General features: G+C 38.5%; 1 protein-coding gene across 9 annotated transcripts in view; it reads left to right on the top strand.

Annotated features, from left to right (window-relative positions):
* The window catches only part of PICALM (phosphatidylinositol binding clathrin assembly protein), a 70,754-nt gene extending 50,897 nt beyond the window's left edge, over positions 1 to 19,857 (top strand). For 2 of the 9 annotated variants that reach the window (XM_074918227.1, XM_074918211.1), the window contains 9 exons: positions 3,181 to 3,288; positions 4,205 to 4,336; positions 4,426 to 4,456; positions 5,272 to 5,371; positions 6,890 to 6,913; positions 8,910 to 8,969; positions 11,262 to 11,366; positions 17,412 to 17,514; positions 18,487 to 19,857. In XM_074918227.1, coding sequence (XP_074774328.1) covers positions 3,181 to 3,288; positions 4,205 to 4,336; positions 4,426 to 4,456; positions 5,272 to 5,371; positions 6,890 to 6,913; positions 8,910 to 8,969; positions 11,262 to 11,366; positions 17,412 to 17,504 — 653 coding nt within the window. In that variant the 3' untranslated portion in view covers positions 17,505 to 17,514; positions 18,487 to 19,857. Of the gene's footprint in view, positions 1 to 92; positions 177 to 522; positions 604 to 3,180; positions 3,289 to 4,204; positions 4,337 to 4,425; positions 4,457 to 5,271; positions 5,372 to 6,889; positions 6,914 to 8,909; positions 8,970 to 11,261; positions 11,367 to 17,411; positions 17,515 to 18,486 lie in introns of all 9 variants that reach the window. The other 7 variants (XM_074918236.1, XM_074918219.1, XM_074918166.1 and 4 more) reach the window with 6 other exon arrangements.

Raw genomic sequence — 19,857 nt, 5'->3', positions numbered from 1 at the left:
TGAAACGTAAATGTGCAATTTTAGCTGTACCACAAGCAAGGTGCTACAATAATGTGAATGTGGATTTAAAATAACTTTTTCTGGTTCTTTAGATCATTACAATCCATTTACTGAACTAAATCCCTTTGTGGCAACCAAATATGAATCTGCTATTGGGCTGTATCCTTATACTTCAGGTATAAGAAAAATGCCTTGAAGCTTTTACACTAATTGCTTTTCAGGGTGTAAAACATGGCATTTGCTGGGGAAAAAAAAAAAGTATTTAACCTAATATAGCTGTAAGTTTGAAACTGTGCTTTCCCCTTTTGTGTTATAGACGATGTAAACTTGTTTCTAATCATGTGTCTGATGTGTGTTGATTTCATTCCATTAGTTCTATGTTATTAGAGTATATGTGGATTTATAGACTGACCTGAAATTCAAGTTTTGAATAGCAGATAAATGGTGTATCTTGGTTCTCTTTCTGTAACTCTCCCTCTTCTCCTTTCCTGGCTTTCTCTCTTGTGTGACACGCCTTATCAGATTCTTTTTGTGGTCCTCAAGCTTACCCTAACGCTTCTCATTTCCGCAATGAGCCTTCTTCTGTAGCTGGTCTATTTGGAGGTAGGTAATGGGATACAGCCTTACCACAAACACAGAAATTTGAATGTGGCGTGTACCTAGAAGTAGTAGGTATGTTATTGGCTACAGAACTGCATTATTATAGTGGCTCCAACTTTTATTCATGTGCTTGTGCTAGGTGTGTTGTCACAGATGGTGTGTATTTTTTCAGTTTGTGCTTTACTAAGGCTTACTCAGTCTAAACATGAAATGAGTATCTCCCCATTTCAGGATCTCTTGTAGTTTACATGTTGCTACATACCACGCAAAAAACTTGCATGTTATAAGTATTTTCTCATCTTACTCTGCCTCATTGCTTTTAAAATGAAGGGATTGGGATGTTTTTGCTGCTTACGGCATTTTTGTTTATATATTACTCTTAAACGGTGCACTAAACTAGTACAAAGCTTTGCAACATAGCATGAGAAAGAAGTATTTGCTGCATTAAATTACTGGCTAATCATTTGTGCAGCTGTGTAATGGCTGTATAGTGAGCAGTACCGATGCTGCTTCTGGAATACCATCCTGAAAGTTGCCAAACAGGCTGTCGACCATGACAGTTGATAATGTGTCTAAACCAGGTGGAACAGGGAGTGTTAACATTGTTGTAATGCAAGGTTTAGGAATACCTTCAGTAAACGGTTTGTGGAAGAGTTAGTTCTTAAAAGCACCGTAAAGTCACATTTTGGTTTAGTGTCTTTGAATAGAAATTAGCTGAATTCATTCAACGAAAGGTTAGATTACTACTCACGACTCTGTTCCCTTTGTTCCATATCCAAAAAGCAGGTTGATTAGTTTCCATCAAGTCTTGTTGGTTTATTCCCTCAAGGAACTCCATTTAAAATACTGACCTTTGCACCTTTCAAAACATCCATGTTAGACAAAATGCCCTGGGCTGGTGGTTGATACTGGGTGTAGGATTTAATCTTTTTCAGAGGCTGACTCAGAGTAGTCCTGTGTATTGTTTTGTTTTCTGGTTTGTCTCATCTTGTTAGCTTCATACAACTTGGAACTTCCTAAAATGCAAGAGCAGGAAACTCTGCTTGTTTCAGTTAAGGCCATTTTCTAAAGAAAAATATGAGCTGTTGTAAGTCAGGTTTTCTATTGGTGCAGGCATGGTTTTAAGAGTTGCATGACATCCCATCAAAAGAATTCCTATCTGCAATGCAGAGTCTCTGAAATGGCTTGTTATACCTGACAGTATACTTGTCATAAAGATACTCATTTTGTTTTGTTATTTACTCCCTATCTTTTTTCCACATTACTGCTTCACATGTTTTGCAGTATGCTGTTTTCCTTGGTTTAATGAAAAGCACATTGCTCAAGTTCTTAAAGATCGATGCTTTTGAGTTATGAGTTGTATGTTCCTTTAAGACAAATGGGAAGGAACAAGTAATCCGTATTTCTGTGAAGTTTATGTTCAAGGATAGTCTCCTATAGTTATTCATTTTTTAGGTGAAATGTGACATTTTAGGAGCATGTTAAGATTGAAATGAGATGCTGTCGCAGCAAGCTGAATGAAATTGAAGAAGTATTCTTGGTCAGTTATTTGTGCTCACTACAATGTTTTACTGCTGATGTATTTGTGATCCTTTTATTTCTCCATATCATCAAAATTTTCTTTTAGAAGTGGGAAGAGCTAGTTGTCAAGTTGGCATTGCATTTTCTTTGGTCCTTTTCATACAAAGTAAAAATTATTTCTGTAATTGCCCGAATATCAAGATGATGCACATGCACGCTTGTGTGCATAATCATACATAACATCAAAAAGTACAATTCTAGAAACAAATCAGTATTGACTTTCATATTACTGAACTATCAGTACTGCTGAACATCATACACAATGCTTTGTACTGCAATAAATTTTCACAGTATTGAAAAAAATTGCGTGTTTGGAGAACACTGCTTTACAAATACATAGGAGACAAATGGAGTAAGTTCAGACAGAAATAGGAGTTGAAACTTGGCTTTAACTCCCCTGACGTTGCCATAATTACTAGAAAATTACCTGCAAAACATGGTTGCCTGCAAAAGGTGTGTCCAAAAATAACTAAGTGCTGTAAAAATCGTTAGTATTAAGAGTGTGGGATGCTTTGGCTCTTACTCCAGCTGTATATGAGAAGTAAGACAACTAATACGAAACATGGAGGGAGTAATCTTCAGGCAAGTAATCTTGAAACAGATTCTGTACCCAGCCAGTTTCTTTCCCTGGAGAAGCATGGTGATTATTTCCTCAAGAATTTTATTGTAAGTATTTGGTAAAAGAATAAGGAAGATGTGAATAGTTAGTCCAGAGATTTAGCAGCTGCAGGAAGGAGGAATGTCTTATGGCCCCTCTGTCTGGTTTGTGAGATAAAAGCCTTCTTTGGAGGAGTAACTTCAAACAAACTCCAAATAAACTGCTTCCAGCTCTTTCTCTTAAATGTTTCTCAGTGTCAGGGTGTAATCTGGACCTTTGAGGGATTCCTAGTCTTTCTGTGGTCCTTAATCTACATATTATTTGGTTCGTCTTGCTTAAAGAAGATGGATTCATGGGAAATGCTGTATAAAAACATTCAACTTCTTGCTTTTTCCCCACAGGGTTCACTCCGTCTCCTGTTGCTCAACCACAGCCATCAGCAGGCCTTAATGTTGACTTTGAGTCTGTCTTTGGGAACAAATCTTCTAATGTTGTCCTAGATTCTGGTGGTAAGACACTAAAATAGAAGATGTATGTCCTTTCACTTTTTTTATTCTTGAGGTATAAATCTCTTATTCTGTATTTACTCATACTGCTGTGACAAGCATTCCAGCTGAAGAAAAGAAAGCTGACTTTAAAAAGTCAATAGCAGCATTCTTTGTCCAGTTTTTCTTTATTAATCGAATAATTTGTCCTTACACACTGTTCCTGTGTGTACCCTGCTGTAATGTTTATTTATTTCCTTCACTTTTTTGTGCATTAAAACTTCATACAGTGAGCAGCCTTCACTTTTACATGCTGTCAACTGAAATTAAGTCTCTGTTTGTAGAGTGTGGTTGACAGATTTAAAGTTGCATCTTAATTTCATGTATCTGTGTGACACATTTTTAGCACTTCTTTGCCTACCTGTTACTCTTTTTATGTTAAGATTATTTCAGAAAATGATAAATTATCAAAACATACACAGTTAGTTTGTGTTGTAGTCGTAGTACTCTTTCTTCTCTTTAGAACATCTAGGAGGCAAATATTTTCTGGTCTTTTGAGATTGAACTCTTGATATTGGATTATTTTTGGATAAACCAGTTATTCACTAAAAGCAAATACACATTTGTTTTTATAAGATTGACATACTTTAGATACTTATTCTTTATTTTGTTTTACACTCTGATTGCTTTGTAGTCATCATGAATCCATTCCATGTCAAATTGAGGTCATGTAGGTTAAACTAGTGAAATGTCCTTTCTGTAGTATTTCTTCCTTTATCAAAAGGCATAATAAGTTTAATCCTTCTTGTATAGTGTAGTGTCACTAGGTTAAATTTTGTATTTTAGCTGTTGTGTTGAAATTGCTATGTATTTAATTGAATGTCAACATTCCTGAGAAGCCGGTGATTCAAATCACTTCTCTTATGTTTATCATTCCAAGGCTTTGATGAACTAGGTGGTCTCCTAAAACCAACAGTGGCCTCTCAAAACCAGAGTCTTCCAGTTGCCAAAGTACCACCTAACAAATTAGTGTCAGATGACCTGGATTCATCTTTAGCCAATCTTGTAGGCAGTAAGTATTGAACCACTACCGTATAAATACTTCCTTAATTCTTATAAACGAATAGGATTTCAATAGTATGTCTTTCTACTTTGTGACAGATTTGGGCATTGGAAATGGAACCACTAAAAAGTGAGTATGCTTAATCAAGACTTGAACATTTTAATTTTCTTGAGAGTAGAATTACATGAGAGTATAGGTTCAAACCTGTGTGTAACAACACAGTATTAACCTTCAGAGCGCATTTGGGACTGTACTTTGTTTCTCATACGAGGTATAATGAACTGTGAGAGCTGTTGGAAGGTGACTGTAGGCTGAATGGTACTGACAGTGGTGAGAGCAGGCAAGATGTCCTCCTGTTATGGCTTCCTTTCAGGCTTTGTATATACTTAAGAAGTGAGTTCATCAAAATGTTTCTTTGTAGGTGCAGGTAATCTTAGCACACCTTAAATACTTTGTGTGACCTGAGTGTGTGCAGAGCTGTATTAAAGATTGTGTAACTACATCATCTGACTTGTGGTTGACCTTTAGACAAGTGAATTTTGAAGCATGGCATATTCTAGAATAGGCTCTAGCAGCAAAGTTGAGCATGTGATTAGCAAATTTCAGGCTTATTGGGACCATCTGTGTCAACTCTGAAATCATTCAGAAATCTAGAATGCAGTTGCTCCTAACCTAAACTATCTTGACCCAAGGAAAGTCAGCTAGATTGATTTACCTGTGCTGGGGAACTTGACTCAGATTAGATAAAACTGAGGTGGCTCATGTTGAACATTTTACCTTAATTTTCCTAGCTAAGCTGTCACAAGACTTTTTATTAACTCCTTTCCTAAAAGAGTTTCTTTCCTGACAAAAGAAGCCACATTGCCAAGAGAAAACAGTGTTGAGAGTGTTTTGTAACAAAATCCAATGTTTTCTAACAATTCTTAAAAAAAATTTATTTAAAGTGATGTAAACTGGACTCAGCCAGGTGAAAAGAAACTAACAGGTGGTTCCAACTGGCAACCCAAGATTGCACCTACAACTGCATGGAATGCTCCAACATTGGTAAGCAAATACTCATTTTAAATAGTTGGTTCCCTGCAAGTTAGATATGCAGGGAGATGTAGAACAGAGGAATTTGAGTGATCTGTAATTGAAGTAAAAGGTACTAGAAAATTGAAGGAGTGGTCACTTTGAGATTGGATTTGTTCTTCTTAGCTGCATGGTTCTAGTAAAAAGTTCGGGGTGTGACATGTGGAGCTTTAGCATAAACTTCAGTAGTGTTTGACCAGCCTCTCTCATGGCAAGATAGCAGCCTTGGTGTTTCACTCAACTGATACAAAACTGGATCCCAGTGGTGTGGGGGGAGCACTTTGCAGTATAGAAAAGTGGAAGTGTAAAAAGTCAGTTCTTCAGGTGTGCTGATACATCAAGTATGTCTAACACTACAGCTCAGCCTGCTCTGGTGTGAGAACGGGCCAAGAGATTAATCCTCTTGATACTTAGAGGTGTCTGCAGTGATGTGGGCTATAGCTTTCTTAATGTAGGTAACCACTGCTTTCCTGCCCTGATGTGTGCAATTTGTTTTTAATGCATATCAATTTTAGGGATCAACTTCATAGTGTCTACTGTAGCAGGTAGTATTGGCAGGAATTTTGGGGTAGAATGTAGAGTGGGGGTTCTTAATTACATGCCAAAAAAAACCCCCTGAGGTTGAGAGTTTGAGTAGTTTTCACAATGCTAACAGAACATTTTTGCGTGTGAATTCTACTCAACCTTTCACCAGTGACCTGGAGAAGTGTGCATGGACAGAACAGGTAACAGGCCACCCTTGAGGATTTATTGCATCTGACTAGAACTCACTGGGGGAGGTTGAATCTGCAGTGTAATAATGCAGCGTTGTGGATTTGGAAAGAGAGAGCTTGTTCCTCTGGATCCACCACCTTCTTCCCTGCTGGGTCTCCCTTATCAACTTGCTACGTTTATGTAGGGAGAAGTGTCTGTGGACCTTACCGGAGGGTGTGTAGATATTGAAGAAACCGTAACTACTCACCTGCTTTAATGACTGGTGGTTTGAGTTTACTTGTGTGCTTGAATCTGTTTAATAACTCATGTCTTGTATATATGTATATACATCTTCTTGCGATAAGTCATTACGCTTAACAGCTTTTATTTAGAGATACTGTTGAGACACTTCCTGTGAAACTGTTCTATTAACATAAAAATCTTGAAACAAAAATAATTGAGGGGAAAAAAGTTTATCTTCCTCTGCTGGTCTATTTATTGTGGAGTTGCTGCTGCTTGCTAAATAAATATGCTTTTGAAAATAAGGCTTTCTTGTCTTTGGGAAAAAGGCATATACCAAATAAATGGACTGTGCAACACAATTACAATCCTAATAACAATGACAGTGTCACAGGTGTATGCTGTCTCAGTAAATGACTTGAATCACAAGAATGTGTTGGGGTAAACATTTAATGTATTTGTGAACTAAAAAGCTATCTGTGTATATTCCATTGTGTAAGTATTTGCTTCTAATCCAGTGTTATTGCATTATGTAATTGTTCTCCCTGGGAAATACAGAATGGCATGCATTTTCCACAATACGTAAGTGAAACAACCCACAGCCTTTTTGCAATCGACTGGCATGCTGATATTAACCACTGCTGTTGCAGAATCTCATAACCTTCTTGCTATTTACACATTTCTCATTTTAAAATCTCTGGTGTGCCAAAAATTGAGCTTTTCCTAGCATACACAAACTTCATAGGTGGTCTGCAGGCTCTTGACTCGAATGATGGCATGGGAAATACCAAGATTATTTTTCCTTGCTTTAAACTGTACCATTTGCTGCCGGAGAGCTGGGGTGTGTGTCTGTGCTGCCTTTAATGCACTTGGTGAACTTTGAATGAAGATAAAAATGTTTGTGTTTGAATAACTGCATGAAACCTCACGGGCTTCTGTTATACTTGGCACTTTATCCACGTTTACGGTAGACCATGATTTCAATATTTTTTTTTTTAGTTGGGGAGAGACCAATATGTCATTAATGCTCATATGAAAAAATAAAAATCCATGCTGACAGTTTACAAAGGGCAAGCAGTAACCTGTGCTTGCTGTCTGAGGAATGCAGTCTTTCATTTCAAAGTATTTTTTTTCTTTATGCCAATGGTGATATTGGTCTTTCCCTGTATTCTGTTTTTATTGCAGGGTAACTCTAACTAAAGGATGGTAGGTCCATACTTGAGCACTCAAAAATCAATTTAGTCAGCATGTTTGTGTGTGTGGATACATAAGCACAGCAAAAAAAAAAAAGTAATTTTCGGGATAGTTTAGTCAGCTGTGTGAAGTATATGGATAGTACATGGTCTAGTTAATTCTCAATCAGGGAAATCTGATGGCAATTAAAATGCCACTAAAACTGGCTACTATCTATGAAAAGGCAGCTGATACCTTAAAACTGAATTCAGAAGCATCTTTGCTGATGTTACAATTTATCTACTCTAATTCAGTATTATTAATTTTTTGTCACTTCCCTATTTTCAATAATCTGTATACTAAGAAATGCATACAGTATTTAAGTTGTCATGAACGGTAATCCCCACAGCAATAGCATGAAAATGAGACTGTTTTTTCTTAAAGGAGAGGGTAGAAGGAGGTGGAATGGATAGACAGCAAGATATCTGAATATTTCTAAGCATCCATTTATAATCAGAGGGGGAAAAAACATTTTTTTTGTCTTTGTAAGAGTTAATAATTTAGAAAGTGGATAATGAAACTGTTGAACAAAGAATATGGTTAGGATCTGGAGAACTGTCTTTAATGCGTTTTTCTAAGAGTTATCAGCTGTTTTTCTATGTATATGTTGCCAAGTTGTTTACAACACATAGCTTCATCCCAGGTTTTGTCTGTTGACAGCAATCTTACTGTAACTTCATAAAAGTCAAATTAGGTTAAGGGTAATATAAATGTATTGCAAGGTGCTAAGAGGGATTTTAACCTGTTCAAATTCACTGTACTAAGTGGGTGAGTGAGAGGGAACGCATGTTGGATATTCATGTTAGAGGTGAACTTAGATTGCAGCATGGTAGGAAAATCCCCATAGTGTGTATGTCCTGGCTAGACAGAAGAGAACTCCTGTAGTGTCAGCAGAAGCAACGGTCATTTGGTCTTTCAGTCTTTAAAATTCTCTCTTAAGACTCCTCGTGCACCATTACTTCTGATACTGAAATATAAGTATATACTTCATAGGATTAAAAAAAAAATGCTTCTGCTTCCTGAATATTTTTCTCTCAAACTTCTGTGTCTCATACTGTATTCTTCAAACAGAATGCTGAGAGAATGGTAGCTTGCAGTTTAGTCAGCCAGAATTGTAACAGATTAAAAGCAAATACATAATGAGATTGCCTAGAAACTTTAGCTTAGGTATTCTATTCTATCTGAAATAATTTGGATACAGTCTTAACACAAGATTGCAAATCCTATTTATTCTTTGCTATATTCATAGTAAGCTAAGTGCTGCAGTTGACCCTTAGAAAGCAATGTCTTACCAGTGTGCAGCTGATCTCTTCTCCTCTCAGTTCACCACTGTTTTTCACACCAGGCACCACCTGTAATGGCATATCCTGCCACAACGCCAACGGGAATGATGGGCTATGGCATGGTGAGTGGAACTCCTGTCACTCAAGTCAGATGCTGTATATCATTTCATTGCTTGTAGCTTGGTAGCAGTTGTTTTTCTGAACCATTTTACTGAAGACTGCATTTCAGCTCATATCGGTTTATTCTTCACCAATTTAAGTCCTGGTTTTCTGAATTACTTCAGTGGTTATTGTTCAAAATTACAACTGCCTTTTCTTCCTTCATTTTGTTTTTCATAAACTTTTTATAATTAAGACATTCTTGGTGGGCTATGAGTATATCATGGAGTATAGATAAGTGTATCATATGAGTATAGATAGCTACATTCACAACAGGAATGTTTCATCGGTGAAGTGAAACCTTCCTTAAATACTTGCTCCCAACCTCATCGAGTGTATCTAATTATCAGTGCTACAAAACTGCAAGTCTGTGACACTGCCATGTGCCCTGGAGTCAACTGAGAATTGAATCTCTTGGTGACACAGCAGTACTGTAAGGCTTTTGACATAAACCTGACCTTGCTGCTTGTTGCTCTGAAAACTTGTTCAAATTTTTGATCTTGTTTCAAATTCTAAAATATTTCTGAAATTATGTGCCTTTTACTCTTCTGTATTGATATGGTGTTTATGTAGGACAGCTTTGCTGGGTGAATAAAAGGGGAGAACTTAGAACAATTATTCTATTAAAGGACTCACAGATTAGTATAATGAAAATAAGATAAATATTTAATCATATAATCAAATTAATGATTTGTTATTTGTATATGCTCAGTAAGTGAACTGCAAAGTGGTCAGCTATGTTCCTGAGGGTCTCTTGGGACGGTATCATGTTCCCTATTTTGCATCCATGAACAACTGTAGTATGTTCTGTGCAAAGTTGTGGTTAAACCATCTTTAGTGTTGATTCAAACTTGATCTGTGCAACTTTGCACTGACTGTACTGGAAGTATTTTCTTAGTTATTTTGATTCAGCAGCTGGGGAAGGTAACATGTACACTATACTGTATGTATAACTTCCTATGCACTATATACATATGGTTAACTATATATAGTGTATAGAAAGTAATCTTGCTTGTTTCATAAAGCAGCTTTCGTTGCGGGGTTTAAATGCCAATGTAAAATGGAAACTGTAATTAACAGGAGCCTTAGCTCTGTTATCGTGAGCTGCTGTTCCTTGTGCAAAAGCGTGCAACGCCTGAGCAGCTGGGCAAGGTGGGCCATTACAGAATGACCGAGTAAGCTTTGTAACACATCCTGAAAACCTTCCTGACTCAGTCAAACTTTACTCAGGGTGTTTACTGCTAGGAATCTCTGGGATGTTGGCCAATTTCACAGCTCTTGCATTTAATTTTTCCTAAAAGCTGTAGTAGGTACCATAGTTTTGAGCATGACTGTTTCTAAGCAGCAGTCTAGTAGCAGGCATTGCCTTGGTGAGGACATACTGGGACAGGCAGTTTCATTAATACCTTTACAATTCCCTGACTGCTGGTTCCTGTGTCTTCCTTGTGCCAGCAGTTTGGGTTTTTTGGGGGGGTTTTTTTGTGGGGTGTTTTCATCAGGGAAAGCTTTTTGAATGGGTTCATGTCACTGCCCAGGCAGGTAGTTGGTGTGATGGGAGTACCACCAGGATTAGTCAAGAAGAAGCTGCTTGGCATGGAGATAGCTTCAGTAGAACTGCTGCTGGGTATCAGCCTGAGCCTGAGGGGAGGGCCAAAAGCAGCACTAGAGATGGGTGTCTACTTCAACAAAATCATTTCTAAGACCATTCATATATGTTAAATTCTTAATTTGGCTTAGCCAGTCACACTTTAGACTTTGATTGCATAATGACAACATTAATCATGCTTATAGTTTTCAGTTTTTCTTGAACTCTTGTCAGCTCTGCATTTATAGCTGTAAAAATGTTCTTGTACTTTCGAAGGCAGACAGGGAAGTGCTGTCACACCTCGGTTTTGGGAGCAAGGGGACCAGCACAAATGCTTGCGCTTAAACAAGTATTTTATTGTATTGGATCTTTGCAGCAAGAGATTAAATGGGCTCAGTTGTTATTGAGAGTATTCCTTGAAACAGCTCTAATGTTCCTTTCTAGTGAGATTGTGCTATTACAACTTTTTCCTAAGTATATGTGGCACTGTTCTTTGACCTATTACACTTAAGTATTACCTTTTTTCAGAATATTGTAGAAAGATCTTACACGATTGCATGTATCAAATATAACCAAGACTTTTCACCCATTTACCATTTAAATTTCTCCCCTTAAATATTTGCTATGTATTGATCCTATGTGTGATTTGATGTTGTCTGGATTTTCTTAGCCATCGCAGATGGGAGGCATACCAGTAATGACACAGCCAACTTTAATATACAGTCAGCCAGTCATGAGACCACCAAACCCTTTTGGCCCTGTACCGGGAGCACAGGTGTGTATATTCAAAATCATTGGTGCTAGGAACAGATTATAGCTGGGTCACTTTCTTTAAAAGTATTTTAATATATTCTTGTGTGGGACAAGTGTATTGCACAAGCCTGTAGTTCATGTAAGGGTTGCTTCTTATATCGAGGTTGGCAGCATCAAGTTTGTTTTACTGAAGCAGAGAGAACAGTGTTTTAAGGCATCATTGTTCTGGGAATGTGTCTGAGATTATCCTCAACACCCCAGTCAAAGGACAAGAATAGTTAATGTCTGTGCTGTTTGCTGAAGACAGGCTTTTTCCACAAAGTTTTTGTGTTCTCTGTTGCTTTACCTCCAAGTGTGGCTTTGAGATTGTGCTGTTCCAGCAGTATATGTGGCACTGTTCTTTGACCTGTTCCACTAGAAGTATTAGATTATAAAGTAACCAAGCCTGGCAGTAGCTGTAAACTTCTTTTTTTAAGGATAAGCTGCATGCTTTTATGAGAGCGTTTAGCAGGAGACAGACAGGGTGCATGTAGGCTTTTCAGTCTGTGTATGTTATAGATGGGATTGAAAAGAACATGGTATCAAACCTGGTAAAACTTCATCCCAACACCTGGTTGTTAGTACTAACCACTCTGTGGGGAGGCACATGGCATGTTCGTGGCAGTTTTCACCATTGTGTTCTCTAAAGGTCTCTGTATCCCTGCATGTTTCAGCAGAAGGCAGTATTTCCAGCACAGTGAGGTGCTCAGTAGCGATACCAATCTGTCAGGCCTTTCCTTGTTCAGTACAGCGTTATGTTAAATGGAGTGTTCCTTAAATTGCCTGCTTTTCTGCTTCTTGTGATATGTTGTGTATAGATTCATTCCCTAACATACTGGAACAAGAGAGTGTGCTGAAAGGTTACTCTGAACACTAAGAACAACCGACTTTATCAATACTGGAGTTGAATAGTACCTTTTATTGTTTGTTTTGCAAACGCTGGGAAGTTTATCTGAACCCACTCTTTTAACCCAATAGCCACCTGAAGATAGGTTTTGCAGAGAAACATTTTTAAAATAAATGGAGGGGATGGGGGAAGGACAACCTTGAACACCTTCATATTATTTTCAGAAAATACTGAAGTTATTAAGACTTTGTTGTGTTTGTGAACTGTAGTTAGAGGCTGAGCCAAGTTTAGGTGGCAGATTGGAACTCCAGTATTAACAATGTGGTTTTACTTACCAGTCAAATGTTTCTTTGTCAAAGTTCACGCTGTACATCTTAACTCATTTAGAAAAATGTAATATCTCAGGGCTGTATTTTGATCTTGCTATGAAAAGCTCTGGTTTTAGGTGACTATTTAAAAACATGCATGTATAACTTCACTCAGGTGTATGTTGGTGTATGCGTGGGGAGTATAGGTATGTTATGGGACTGGAGTGTGGAGGGAAAAAGAACTTAGCAGTAGGTTAGAAGGAGAAAGCCCCAAACTTTTTTCAGGGCCTGAATCTGATCCTTTAGCAGGAGAGGCTGTGCTGTGTGCTCACAGTGGGCAGTGTGTTCATTATCTTCCTTAAAATAGAGCTTTGTGGAGAGATTTTTTGAATTTTATTTTAAAGGCTTTCTTTGAAAGGGATGCTTTTAGCTTTCTTTAGAAATGCAATTTTCAATTGACTGACTTTTGGACTTCTGAGAGCTGCTTTGCATATTCACTGTCACTTAAGACAAGTGATTTGGTATTTTTCAGGTGAGTTTTGTACTGTTTCAATAGGAAAAAATGTGGGTTTGATGCTTCTTTAAGTTAAAGGATCCTCAAGGATAAGACCTTTTTTTTCTGCAATTCCCAAAATGTCCCTTTAAAAAAAAAATAATTTGCCTACCTGCCCAATTCAGTTATAAACGGGTAGGTAGGTCTGAATAGCCAGGTGAGCCTTTCAGCTTCATTTGACATTGCGGGGCTTGGTCTAGGTTGAATCCCCGCTGGCTGTCATAACAGGAGAAAGAGCAATTGGTCACAAGTGAGGTGTGTAGGGCTGTATTTATGGTGCTTCTCTGACAACATGTTTGGCTCCTGTGAGAATTAATTTGATGGAAAACGCAGCCTCTGAATCAGCATTTGCTGTGTGGCCGGGAAGGGTTTTCCCTGAGACACACAGTCTGTGTTGCTTGCAGGTGTTTTCAGAAGTCTGACTAAATAAAGCAATTTAAATGAAACAAAGGCTGCATGTGAGAGCTGCTTCCCCACGTACAACAGAGGTGGCGTTTGCTAATGTCTGGCCACGGAGGGGAATTACAATATTATTACACTAAATTTACTCTATGCTCAGTCTTGGGGTGGGTCGGAGAACATACTTGTCTGTTTAGATTTAGTCAATACTCCCGTTGTGCCAGAAATAGAAATAGGAAGATAAAGAAATAAAATGTGTTCTTGGGGTAAGTAAACAAATCTTAACACATAATGGTTATCTGGAAGGCACACTATTCAAATTACCTACATCCCACCTGGATCACTCTGAACACCATTATTCCAATACAGATTTTGCCCATGGTAACATCACTGCCAAAAACTAAATTGTTTTTCATGTTTACGTGTAAAGCACCAGATTATATCACTTACCTCTAGTCTGCTGAAAGATCTTGGCTGCTGTCTGCAGTAAAGAAACTTGAAGGTACTTAAAAGCATAATGACAGTTGCAAAGTTGCTGAAAAATTATATTGACAAGTTGTGTGTTGGGAACTCCTCCTGCTTTCTGTACAGACTGGTAAAATAAGCATCCCAATGTGGTCCAGTTTCTTTATAACTTGATGGTGTTCCTAACTTGATAGTCCTAAGGATTTGTCTTAATACTTTTCCTCTACACCTCTACGCCTTGCTTTCAAGTGTTCTGTTTACATGCATGTAACTTTATTTCTACCTGTTGTGATCAGAAGCAAGGGTAGTCTTATTTTTTTAAGGGCAAAATAATTTTAAACAGTTGATAATGAGACTAGAACAGTTGCTTCTTTGAAAATCTAGGTGCAGAAGATACTTGTAGTTTTAAAAGAAACTGGTGTGTACCTCTTTTTTTCAAATCCCTTATCTTGCATTAGGGTATTTCACGCTTGAGAAATCATGATGAAAGCTGTTCTAAACCAGCAGATTTCCTTACTGCAAGATGTTACATTGTGCCACCCGGAACAGTGAGAATGGTCATAGTTGTTTGATTAAATTGTAGCTGGCGGGGGCAGGGGGAGAACGTGTGTGAGAGGGAAGGGCAAGCTGAATCAATGGTCCAAACAAGGTTAAAGAGTAGCCAGAGTGATGGCAGATGTGATACAGTACAGCAAATGCAGAAAATTTCAGACAAACCACATTTGAATGATGTACAGCTAACTGGAATATAAGTACCCTTTGTAAGACCTGAGTGTCGCAGTGCACAGCAGCAGTGCTTGAATGTTCACCACCACCAAAAACATTATTGTGTTGGCTAATATAAAATGGTACAATAGTGACAAATCAGCGGTATGCCTGCAAGTGTTACATATTCTGGTCTGATTACCCCCAGAAGATACAGCCTTAGGAAGGGAAGCAGCTGGGTAGTGAAAATTTTAAGATTTAAAATAGAATAAAGAAATTACTCGGCGTGCTGCCAGGATCTAAGTGAATTGTAACACTGCAGTTGTTAACGTCACTGAATTGTACAGAAGAAGTCGTAGGAGTGATCACCTGGTGATGTTGAAGAATAGGTAAATATGCAAATGAGGAAGCTGGTTTTGTGGAGGTTATTGGGTTTGAGTTGTGGTTTGATTTTTCTGGAACTGGAAGAACAGGGTATGAAGTTCAGGACAGATGCCAGAAAGTAGACTTTACAGGTGCTGCTTTTGGCACATTAATCCTAATATATATGCTAAAACAGCCTGACAGATTTAATGAGAAACCAGTATCTAGCTAATGATGGGAATCAGCACAACTCTCGCTTGTGGATGGCTTGTTCTGTGTTACTGTGACTCCAGGGAGTTTTTGTCTTTGTTGGAAGAAGTGAGAAGTGACGACTGATGTTGGAGCCTAAGCTTTGGGTCTGATCCAGCACAGTATGCTGCATTTCAGATCACACGAGCACCGGGCAGTAGGGAGGCTGAATCCACACTTGTAGACACATTAGTGAAACTGATGACCAGTGCTGCTGTTTTAAATGCTTCTCCTTAGAAATTGCTAAAGTAGGTTCTGGTTTTCAGATACATTTATAAGCAGTATTCTGGATAGTTGCAATGTAGGAAACTGGCTACCTATATTTTCCACAGGGTTTTTTAGGCCTTTTTTAATAATTAGAGGTATCTAGTTAAAATATGTTTTTACTGTAAGGTACCATCTTGTCTGAATTTGGCTGTGGCATCTAAGAAGTAGCATTGTCAAGATTTTTCCCAGTATTTAACCCGAAAAGGCTTCCTGAAATTTCACCTCTGTTTCTGGTTACATGCTGATGTCGCACAAATGACAGAGCTCTAAACCTACCAGTCTTCCACACTGCTTTCAAACTGGGACATTACTTTGGACTTGATACCAATTGGAGATTTGCCAACTGAATTTAACAGAAGTTTTAATCTGTCACTTCAAGCCACTTGACTGAAGAAGCAGAATGCCTCATGCAATCCAGTCGCAGCAGGCCTGCCTCGCCGAGGTTACGACTCAGGTGGACTTGATCATTAGTCTAGCTCAAATCCTGGAGAGCGGTGGGGTGTATTGAGCTATGGCTTTCCAAAGGGAAGAACCAAGTTTAAAGGGGGAATTTCTGACATCCTGAAGCTGCTTCTCAAGCACTTCCCATTCTGTCTCATGACTCCTCCATAATCTGTTTATGGGGACTGGATCCGGGTGCCCCACTGGGAGTGCGGTTTTGGGAGGGAGATGAAGATTCCAACCCAGATAGAGAGTACTGATCCTGACAGAACTCCTCCTCCTCCTCACGTGGTTTCTGAGGTAGAGATTAACGTGAAAAATTTAAATTTGCAATGACAATATTTACATGCTGGGCACTTCTGCAAGCAGTTCCCATAAGCGTGTTCCCTGTCATGCGTGGGTTGGCAGGCATTCAGTATTTCCAAAGAAAACACGTCTTCATACGATGCTTTTTGCAATGGGTATGAAGTGCAAATATGCACTGGTGATTAGTGACTCTGAGTAAACTGTTAAAGTGGTGGAATCTGAAATGGGGAAAGCTGACTTTTATCTGTAACTGCAAAAACATGCAAGCTCTGAGGGAGGAGAGCAAACAGAATTTATTAAAGCACCATTTATAACTGGGAAAGCACCAACAAAGAAGGAAAAGGGCTAAAAAAACCCCTCCACAAATAGCAGATTATTGGTCCCTTCCACCAGCAGCAGCTGGAATGCCAATATTAGAGTAAATTGTGTTTATATGGCTGAATTTGTAGTGTGGTGCTTTAAATACATGGCTGTAGGATTTGATTTTTGTTAGTATAGACTGCTGGTCTCAATCTTAATGTCTCACCTAAAACGTCAGTGGTTGACAAACTCCATCTATTTATTTTTTTCTACCCCCAGGACTATCCCGTGTCCTCCTTCTAGGCCCCACATTGACAGTTATCCATTGTCAGCTCTCCAGCTTCTTTCTATACACATCTGATTTTGAGAGGAAAAGATGCTGAGAGCCGTTTCTTCTGGAGAAGGCACCTGGAAAGCTGCCATGCTCTGGCCAGACCCTCAGTCTCATCTCTCCCTGCCAGGGTGTAGTTTGCCAGTGAAGCGGGGAGAGTGCTAACCTGTTCCACAGGAGTGCCAGGCTTAATGTTTTGTATCTTCTTTTGAAGAAAACTGCTGTGAAAGTACGAGGTTATCTGCTTATTTGGCAAATGCCAATTGAAGTTTCCTTTATGGAGGGTCATGTCCAGCTTGTTTCTGCATTACACCAACCATTGAAGAGGCTTTCTGTTTTCCATATGACCAAACGCCTTGTTCTAGTAGTTGATTTCTGCCAAGTTTGCCTCTTAGCCTCCCCTTGTCCTTTCATTACACGTTCAGCTTTCATATTCTGTCATTCTGAGACCTTTTTTCTTTTTCTTTCCCTTTCTCTGTCGTCTTTCCTACTAGCTGTCTGCAGCATCCAGCCCTTCCAGTCAGAGTCCTCACAGAGCCTCAGGAAAGGATCCCTTTGCAGAGCTCTCTCTCCAGGATTTCTTGTAGAACAACTTAGGTATTGTCCATTATTCTGGGGAGATGCTGTTTTTTGTGATATAAAACAAAATTAAAGTTCTAATTCAAGTTTTATTAACATGACTAGAACTGTTTCTGAAGAAAATAAAAACAAGTCATGTTGAGTTGGAAGCATTGTGGAAGTGACTCGGAAACTCAATGTACTTAACTGAAATGGCTTATAGGCCCAATCAAGTCATTTTTGCTTCAGTCCATTGGAAATAAAGTTTAACAGTTCCCTTCTAAACTGCAAGAGCCAGCACACGTGGTTCTTGGCTCCAGTCAGGGGGAAGGAACTGGTACCTGTTATTTACCATTTCATCGGGAAAATGTTTAGGGTTCGTGGTTAGCAGCAAACACCTGACTGCTGCTGGCAGTCTGCTCGTGCTCTTCACCAGATTACTCAGCCAAAGACTTCGCTTTGTGCAGGAGGAGTTACTCGTTCCACGGGTGCAGGGGTTAAACTTTGGTACAGATGTGCACTGGAGGAGTTCTGTTCTTTTACCAATCAGGGACAGCTGTGAATTAAATACTAAAATGTGTGAAACTGTATTCAAGGATACCTTGTGCAAAGAAAGATTAGGGTTTATTACACCCAGCCTTCTGCTCTTCTTTGTGCACTTCCTCTGGTTCAGCCTGAACAATGACCTTGAGTTCTCTTCATAGTGATGTTGATCTGTGTTACACGGCCACTGGTGACAATATCGCATGGATAAGGAGAGGGTTTTATTGTTGGACGAGCCAGCTTAATGCAAAGAGGTCTTCCAAAGGCTGGTGTAGTTGGAAAAAACATCCTGATGGCTTTTGGTTATTTTCTGGCCCTGATTTTTGTAAAATTTTTATTTCTGTTTAAAACTTCTGATCTTGGGGTAGCTTGGGCATTTGAAGAATAGAAATTTTTGAGGAAAACACAGGTTTATGGTGAAATCCTACTTCTGGTGGATGTTAACACGAGGGTTTTTAATCTTTCCAGATTCAGTTTATGTAACTGTGTTAGACGGAAGAGAAAGGAACGTTTCCAAAAAAATGTGCTCACCAGTAAACCCCCACTTCCAGGAAAAAATGAACTTCAGTCTCTCAAACTCTCCTCTTCCATTAAATGATGCAGTGAAATGATGAAGACCAATGAAGGAACCTGGGACATCTCTGTAAGAAAACATCAATATACAATAAAAAGCCAAGAATTGCAATGAATTAAGACTTAAGATCTATTTTTTGTCCTGGTGACTAACACGTCGATACTTTCAGCTTCTAATCCCTAATCGGTAACGTACGAAGAGAAGCCTTTAATCTGGAAATTCAGATTGGTGTTTGGAAATGGTGTCTGGAATGGAGACGTGTCCTTTACCGTAACTCGAGACAAGACTTTGGGCAGGGGAGGGTCAAATCCTAACTCTTAATTCTGCAGTTACCTTTTCTTCAGTCCTCACAAACCGTAGGCACAGCAGTAATGGAAATTAACTTTTTTTAAAAATTATATATTCAGTTTGCAGTAGACATTCCTTATGTATTATTGTTTGTATTTATTTATGATTATCAATTTAACATTAATATTGTATCAAAAAAACCTCCTTATGAAAATGAGTATGGGTGTATACAGTATGTCTGATTTTTATCCACAAAGAATGAATCTGATTCAGAATGCTTTTCAGCTGACATACAGAGCACTAAATATTTTAAAGGTCTGAATCTAATGAATTCTCAGTATATATGGGAATTAGGGAAGAGCTGTAAAATGCATTAATCCTTATAGTCAATTCTGTGCCTAGGATTTTGCAAGGGAACAGTTAACTGACTAGAAGAAGCACTACATTTTTAATTCAGCATTAGTGCATTGGGAAGGAACTTTATTGCTTTGTGCTTGGCATGTCATTATTTTTACATTTGACATTATAAGGCCTTTCCAAAATGAATGTGAGGAATTGCTTTCACCTTAAGACTTTCCTTCTTTTCTGTAAAAAAATAAAATAAATTGAGGTGGTGTGTGTTGGGGGGGTGAAAAGCCTTTTCATTTGGCTAGTGCCATGTTTATGATCACTTACCTTTTCAGAGTAAAAAAAGGGAAAATAGCTTCCTTACATATGTCTAGTGGGTATTTAGTTAACGAAGAATTAAAGTAGCACTGTTGATCGGTGCTTTGTGTAAATACATCATAACTTCTGGGTGGAGTGGGGCCTTCAGAGGGATAGTCGATGATATGAAAGCAATTCTGTACATGAATTAAGCATACTTGCTGCATTGTCTCTGCAGATTCTATTTTTGTTTAAAATATTAAAATGTATGTTAGCAAAAATGGGTGGATTTTCAAATAAAATGCAGCTTCCACAGAACTTTTGTTACGGTA

This window comes from Athene noctua, chromosome 1, assembly GCF_965140245.1.
Source record: "Athene noctua chromosome 1, bAthNoc1.hap1.1, whole genome shotgun sequence".
In the NCBI taxonomy this organism is placed as follows: Eukaryota; Metazoa; Chordata; class Aves; order Strigiformes; family Strigidae; genus Athene; species Athene noctua.
The sequence above is the reverse complement of the archived record's forward strand: the minus strand, read 5'-3'. Positions and strand labels throughout refer to the sequence as shown.